Source organism: Bison bison, unplaced genomic scaffold (genome assembly GCF_000754665.1).
Source record: "Bison bison bison isolate TAMUID 2011002044 unplaced genomic scaffold, Bison_UMD1.0 scf7180017864472, whole genome shotgun sequence".
Classification (NCBI taxonomy): domain Eukaryota; kingdom Metazoa; phylum Chordata; class Mammalia; order Artiodactyla; family Bovidae; genus Bison; species Bison bison.
Window position 1 is genome coordinate 13,481,190 of NW_011495033.1, and position 8,017 is coordinate 13,489,206.

An 8,017-nucleotide genomic window follows, 5' to 3' on the forward strand; every position below is an offset into this window, starting at 1 on the left:
GTATTAATTATTTAATAAATGAGGAAGTTGAGGAAAGCTAAGAAGAGAGAGCTTGGATTAAACATCTGAGACATTTTACACAATGGTATATTGCATAATTAAAAATTTTAATGTGACAAAATGGTTTCAATGGACCCAGTTCCTACTCTTTCAAAAATAGGCTTTAAAATCTGCTGTACTTCAGGGGACTTCCCTGGCAGTCCAGTGGTTAAGACCCAAGCTTCCACTGCAGGAGGCAGAGGTTTAATCCCTGCACAGGTTCAGTTCAGTTGCTAAATCGTGTCTGACTCCGTGTGTTGCTACCCCATGGACTGCAGCACGCCAGGCCTCCCTGTCTATCACCAACTCCCAGAGTTTACTCAAATTCATGTCCATTGAGCCTGTAATGCCATCCAACCATCTCATCTTCTATCACCCCCTTCTCCTGCCCTCAATCTTTCCCAGTATCAGGGTCTTTTTCAATGAGTCAGTTCTTCGCATCACGTGGCCAAAGTATTGGAGTTTCAGCTTCAGCATCAGTCCTTCCAATGAATATTCAGGACTGATTTCCTTTAGGATGGACTGGTTGGATCTCCTTGCAGTCCAAGGGACTCTCAAGAGTCTTCTCCAACACCACAGTTTAAAAGCATCAATTCTTCGGTGCTCAGCTTTCTTTATAGGTAGGGGAACTAAAGATCCCACATGCTTCAAGGCACAGCCATAAATAAATAAATAATAAAATCTGCTGTACTTCAGAACTTAAAGAAAAGCCCTTATTTACCCAAAGATTCACAACAGGAAGTATTAATATTACCGGCAGTTCTGCCTCCAAAGCCCAATCCCACAAATCTCTAACCCCTTTCCCATCTATGGTTATGCTATTCAAACTGAACAGGCGTGCTCTACTCCCACTTTCCCCTTTCTTCCTCCCCCAGCACAACAGTCTTCCTTGAGTTCCAGTCTAGTTTTACACTAGAATAAACACAAAAAACATGAATAATATAGTAAAGGAGAAGTTTCCTGCTTTCACAAGTGGCTTCAGACTGGAACATATTCACTCTCCAGTCATTAAGGAAAGAAAGAGAAATTTGAGTTCAGCCTTATGAAAGGGATATAGATAATTCTTGGATATTACAAGTTAACCGGATCCCAATCATTCTGCACAACTTTTTACCAGGAACCTGGATAAAGCCCTTTGAAAAACCTCAGCTAAGTATCTGTTTAAAGGCACAGAAAATCAGATGTTGGTTCACCTGGCCCCTACTTTTCTCATAATATAAAAACTATTGACCTAAAAACAACCAACTGCTGCTGCTGCTAAGTCGCTTCAGTTGTGTCCGACTCTGTGTGACCCCAAGTCGGCAGCCCACCAGGCTCCCCTGTCCCTGGGACTCTCCAGGCAAGAACACTGGAGTGGGTTGCCATTTCCTTCTCCAATGCAGGAAAGTGAAAAGTCAAAGTGAAGTCACTCAGTCGTGTCCGACTCTTAGCGACCCCATGGACTGACGCCTACCAGGCTCCTCCTACTAGTAGAATGTATACAAAGATCACCACAGCACATATACAAAGTATACAGATCAGTCACCAAGTGAGGCAACATGCCACAATGAAAGAGCAAATATTAACGTTTAACCTCCCACTCACTAGCTGTGTGCGACTCTATAGGTTAACTGCTATGAACTATTTTCCCCATCTGCAAAATAAGGCTAACCTTACCTACCTGAAGGGATGTTCTTGCTAATCAAGTGAGATCATGAATGTAAAATATTTAGCAGAGTTCCTGACACAACAGTAGGTGTTCAAATAACTCTAATGGTCAATTTTTGATCTTGTAGATTTCAGGACAATTAAGATTTGATGAATAGTTACATCCTCTATCTTAAATTATGTCTTTTGTAACACAAAAGAAGGGACAAAAATCTAAGTCTGACAGATGGGTTTTGCATAATACATTCAGATCCAGGCCTCCTGCCACCCCCCTGAGTTAAGAGCATTAGCCTCAGGCGCTTGGCCAAGAAGGGTGGGGGGAAAAAAAAGGACATCTAGAGCTGTAAACTTTGCTATGGCTTACAATTTGATTTTATGAAGCAGCTTAAGCGCAGCTATGTAAATAAATTTTTAAAAATAGCCTCTTTCTAATATGAAGGACTAAGATCTCATTTCCTATCTAAGCGAACACACATTTCTGCACTATCATTTTATACAAGAACAAATAAACAACACTAACAAAGGCCTGACTGGCATTCCAGGTGGGCATTTTATCAGATGTGGTTTATTAGGAGTCTCATCTATCTGACCAAGCGACACTGATTACGGATGTACCAATGGCACATGTGAGCACTCATGGGATATAAGAAATGATTAATGTACAAATTTCTTTCTTTTGGGTAGTTTCAGAACAGAATCAATTTTGTGTCATACGACTATTTGTATTAAACCCTGCATTGTATCAAACATTCAGTAACAACCATGGTTACAATTACATGTGGACAGCCTCTGAGAACTAGTCAATGCAAGCTGCAGTCAGTTTTGTTCACCACTTTGTCCTTATTGTAACATAATTGTTGATATATAGTAAATATTCAAATTTCAGGTTGAGTACCAAATATTTATAAACCATAAAAATCTAGGTCTTAAGTCTACATACATGTGTCACTGGCTGAGAGGTATCTGACCAAAATATACTGGACAAAAATTATATAGCTAACAATACCCTTCAAATGATACACCAAGTACTTTCACATACATGATAGACAGACCTTCACGATAACTCTGTGAGGTAGTACACCTATTTTAGAGAGAAAAAGGAGCAAGAGGCGAGTCTTAACCTGCCTTCTCCAATACTCCAGCCATATTCCACAAGCCACATGCAGTTCCGAGCACCTGAAATGTTGTCACTGTGACTGAATTTATTTTCAATATTAAGTTAATTAAAATTAAACAGTAACAATCAAGACAATTATGGCAAACTTATTTTGGAACAACCTATATATGCAAACCTGTTTTTCCAACTATAACTTTATGAATGCTGAGATGTGCTCTAAGCATAAAATACCTATCAGATTTTGAAAATTCAGTACCCCCAAAAAAGGAATATAAAATATCTCACCTGAAAGATTTATACTGATTACACATTGAAATAATAACATCTGGGGTCCACTGAGTTAAACAAAACATTAAAATTAATTCTACCTGTTTTTTACTTTTAATATGGCCACTGGAAAATCAGATATGGCTTTTTTTTTTCTATTGGATGGCCCTGATCTCAACACCCTCCAAACCCCTGCTCTGTCTACTATACCACATCATTAACCACACATTAAAGCAGTAGAGAAGCCACTTCTCAGAGCAAAGTCCAACAGAAAAAAAAAAAAAAAAGCACACCAAGATACTGCATAACCATCTTAACGCCAATCATTGCTTTTCTTTGAAATATTTAGTGTCAGAACACCTAGATTTAAATCCCACTCTGCAGTGTTCCTTTCGGTACTAGTTTGAGTCTCATTCTCCAGCTGTTTAAGATACTAAGTGAAGACTTGGAAGCACTCGCCACATTCATAGGACACAACACACTCTCACAAGTGCTGCTCCTTCCATTCACTAGTCACTATCCATCATCACCACTTCCCAAAAGAGACAGTATTCAACCAACACTCTGTATTAGTAAGCGTTAGCTAACCCAATGTCCTAGGGACTTCCCTGGGAGTCTAGTAGTTAAGAATCCGCCTTCCAATGCAGGGGACATGGGTTCAATCCCTGGCACAGGAACCAAGATCCCACATGCTGCAGGGCAAGCCCACATTCCACAACGAAGACCCAATGCAGTCAAGTAAATAAATATTTTTAAATGTTCTAGACATATAAATATGGGTGACCAAATAAATCTTCACTCTTACAAAGCACATCAGCATTGCCTGCAATTGTGCAGTCCAATGTCCTCGTTAATAGCTTCATGTAGCTATTGACATTTATACACTAACTGAAAAGAAGTAAAAATTTAGTCCTTCAGTCATAACAGTAACATTTCAAGTGCTCAATATGCCTTTGTAGCTAGTATAAATTTTCATCATGGAAGAAAGTCTATTGCAGAGTAGCTTTCAAAAAGTTAAAGCCACATAGTAACAGTAACAGGAAAACATCTTGTTAAATATAATTCAAATATTATAGGTTAAGGTTCCTGAAATCATGTACTTCACTCCACACCAAAATGAAAACGACTGTGATTCTACACACACACACAGCATTTTATGTCTTAAATTATTTCCTAAACAGAGTGAAAGCACATTCCCTAGAATTAGCCATGGGATTCTCCAAGCAAGAATACTGGAGTGGGTTGCCATTTCCTTCTCCAGGGATCTTCCCGATCCAGGGATCGAACCCAGATCTCCCACCTTGAAGGCAGATGCTTCAACCTCTGAGCCACCAGGGAAGCCTTTAGAATTAGCCACACCCCTTTAGAAGTTGAGTAAATTGACCATTAGGAAAATACTGAAAAACCTGATACATCTTAAATGTGGAAGCTATTCCTAGAGTAGACTGCCACATAATTCTAGGCAGTATGACTCTTCCAGGTGGCAGAGTTAAGCATATAACATATCCCAGTAACTCAGCACTGCTTTCTCTTTGCAAATCAAAATAACCATTATCAAGAACCCCCACCACTGAGTTCACAACACATTCCATGCCTGCATTTATGGATCAAAGGGAAAAGAACACGGTTGGGAGATTTTTAATTCAGACCCAAAAAACCTGGGAATACAGCAGAATGTGTCAATCAGCATAAAGATACTAAATGAGCTAAGAAATGATAACTGCAGGCACTCTATACACAGCCTAGGATTTTTTTCAGAACCTGCAATTCTAACAAAATCTTGTTCAAATAGGCACTCATCTGTTCACTGCTATCAACCTAAACATCTTAAAAAAGAAAAAAAACTTCATAACTTAAAATATTAAGTTCATTTGATGTAGTTGTAAACCCTTGATGACAGACCCTTTGGTTGGTCTAAGTAGTTAGATAGTATAAAAATAAATTCGTTTCAAGTTCACCCTTTGAAGCTTTCACAGGTTAATGCTACACTCAAGTTCCTCAATTCTTGTTCCCAATTATTATCTTAAGTGTTTCAGAAAGTTTTTGCTACTTAGCAAACTGGCAGGGGCTCAGAGGTCAAAGACCTAAGATGCCAATTAAAATAATCCTTAGTATACAGTCACCATCGCAAGCTTAAGCTTAGGCATGGGATATATATACTACTCCAAAAATTTAAAGACTGAATTCTTTAAGTATATTTGCATAGCTACTTTACACTCAACTCTTCAAAGTATTTGAGAAGATGGCTTCACTTAAGCATTTGCAAAAACTATGAACCACTTAGAAAGGAAACCCATATTAAATGTGTCTTCAATTAGTGACACGGTTGAAGTCCAACCTTTGGAATTATTCAATAATCTTGTTTCTTCATTAATAGAAATGAGAAAACTATTGCTCAAACTACCACCAGTCAAGAAACAAGATTTACTAGTGGGATATGCCTCTGTTTTGTAAAGCAAACAGCAATTGTTAACTGCTTTTCTTGTGTATGATTTTACATACTTTTGTCTACAGGAAGATTATACAGTGTGAGGACAAGGGTGTGTTTTCCTTTCATACTCAAAGACATTATTTTCCTAACCCTTCACATTCAACAATAGTAACCACAGCAATAAAAATTCGGATGGAGCATGAACAATAATTTCTGGGTCCATTCTGTCACTTAATGTTTTTTGACCTTTTGTCAAATAGTGTTCTATTGCATCGGATGAGTTATCTGAAAACCAAAAATGGCTGAATAAAAGTACATTACTTAACTCATTTTTTTGAGTAAAGATTACTCATTATATTTCAAGACAAGGAAAAGAAGTCTTGCTGATGCAAGCAAAGGTGATAATCTGTAAAAAAACGAATTTATGTTGACAGCCAGAATATTAAACCTAATACAAGAAGGCTTTATATACGTTGTAACAATGGCAGAAAGTAAATAGCATTCCATGATAAAGTGTCTAGTAGGTCACTAGCATCAGTGTCATGTCAAACCACTGACATCTTATCATGACGAATTAGTCTTTCAAATGATTGAGGGGAGGCAGTACTCTTTAAGGAGGTAACTGGAAAGAAAACATACTTTATGAATAAGTTTATTTCAGCCAAAGTAAAACAAGGATTGGTGAACCAGGAAAATCAGAAGCTCAAAAGACGACTTAATTCAGTCAAATCCTCCAATGATCACCTGCCTGGGCCCGCCATGGGCAAGCTGCCAGATAAAGACAGTCTGTTGCCTACAGGATACTGCACCAAGAGGAAGAACTCTAGAACCTACTAAAGGCAGCCAATTACAGACCAAATAACCCTGCATATCTCAGGGCAAGTGTGCCATATCCCCAGGGTTCATTCAATTCCTTGCAATCCTGAGGGAGGTACTCAACGCCAAGCCAACTACCTGCTAACCTCCGGCAGACCCCACGATAACCTCTGAACAACTCATTTCTCTTTTCTAGAACCAAAGAGGGAATAAAAGCTGCACCATCCGCAGACAAATTAATAAAGTGAAAAAAGGCGAGTCCCCCTAAGAACCTTGACCCACCCCCGCCCCACGCACTCTGAAATTGACACCACACAGTTAAATACATTCCCCCATTCTATCCTCCTCCTTTTCCTTCAGTGACCTTCCCTGTTCCTACTGCCTTGGGCAAGGCAAGAGAGGAGCTGCCGTCGTTCCCCCACCCCCGGGGAAGGTGCCCTTCCCTCTGAGAGGCGCAGAGGGAGGAAGAAAAAAAGCTTGCTCCTCCCCAACCCACCCGCGCCACAACTCCTAGGTGCAGGCACGATGGGGGGAAAGGGGAGAGAGAGAGCAATGAGAAGTGACAGCCCTGCGCTGGCTTGGGAGAAGAGAATTCCTGCTCCGGAAGAAACGCGGGAGATCACCACCACCTCACAACTCCCCCCGTCCCCGGCTCCACGAACCCAAATGAATGAACTGAATAAAACCGGGGGGTGGAAGGGTTTATCATGCGCAGTCCTCGCCATCCAGGAAGCGAAGACAGAGCGGCCTTCAAACCCCAGCGTGGCCTCGCTCCCCTACGGATCTCGACTCGCTTCCTTGCCACCCAAGCCCCACATCAATCATTTAACCCTTTAAGCTTTCCGAGATAGTGCACCGTTCTCCATCTACCTCAGGAACCGATACCCACCCTCCTCCGATTCTACTCTTTTTGGCTTGGACTCAGACTCCCGCTTCTTCCTTCAGACCTCCCTCGTCTCCACAGCCCTCACGAGCCCCGGCCCACCGCACCTGAAGATGCTCCTGAAAACGAATTGGCAGAATCTGGGCCATGGCGCTGTCGGGGGGTATGGTCTCCTCCTGTCACTGGGGCTGCGGGGCAGTGGCTGCCCGGGCTCTCCAAGGAGAGGAGGAGAAGGGGGAGGGGGGAGGCTGGGCTCAGCAGGAGAGTCTCCGGGGACGCAGGAAACTGGCAGGCAGACGAAAGAGCTCAGGTCGGGGGCGGAGGCTCCAGGGTCCGGGAGAGCCGCAATGGCGGAACCGGGCGCAGCGCAGACTCCGGAAACGGCTGAGCCCTGCGGAGGGATCCCGGCAACAGAACTCCGCCCCAGTCACTTCACCCCCCCCTCCGCCTTATGTACCCCTCCACGGAGTGCCGCGGTACCGCGGTGCGCAGGAATTCGGGTCGCAGTGCGCCGAGGGACTCGCTGACGGCTGCGACACTGCAATAAATAGAGGCATCGAAGGGACTACTTTTTTTGCCTCATCACTTTACCCAGCCGCTTGCTTTTCCCTCCCCCTCCACCACCTTTTTTTGCATTTTGCCACATCATGCGACTAGGGGCGACCAACGTCACTTCCGTGGGCGCTTTAGGTCCCACCCACGTACTTCCGGGTGCACGTGACGCTGGTCGGGAAAGGTCGGCTGGTCGCTGCCAGAATGCAGAGCGAGTTCTGGGGAAGTGCGGCGTCTCTTGGGAACGAGATGGCTGTTGGGCCGC

General features: G+C 42.5%; 1 protein-coding gene across 4 annotated transcripts in view; it reads right to left on the reverse strand.

Annotated features, from left to right (window-relative positions):
- The window catches only part of CLTC (clathrin, heavy chain (Hc)), a 70,080-nt gene extending 62,485 nt beyond the window's left edge, over nucleotides 1–7,595 (reverse strand). For 3 of the 4 annotated variants that reach the window (XM_010861604.1, XM_010861603.1, XM_010861602.1), the window contains exon 1: nucleotides 7,308–7,595. In XM_010861604.1, the coding sequence (XP_010859906.1) occupies nucleotides 7,308–7,349 (42 nt within the window). In that variant the 5' untranslated portion in view covers nucleotides 7,350–7,595. The remainder of the gene's footprint in view (nucleotides 1–7,307) is intronic. The other variant, XM_010861605.1, reaches the window with a different exon arrangement.
- Nucleotides 7,596–8,017: the final 422 nt, after the last annotated feature.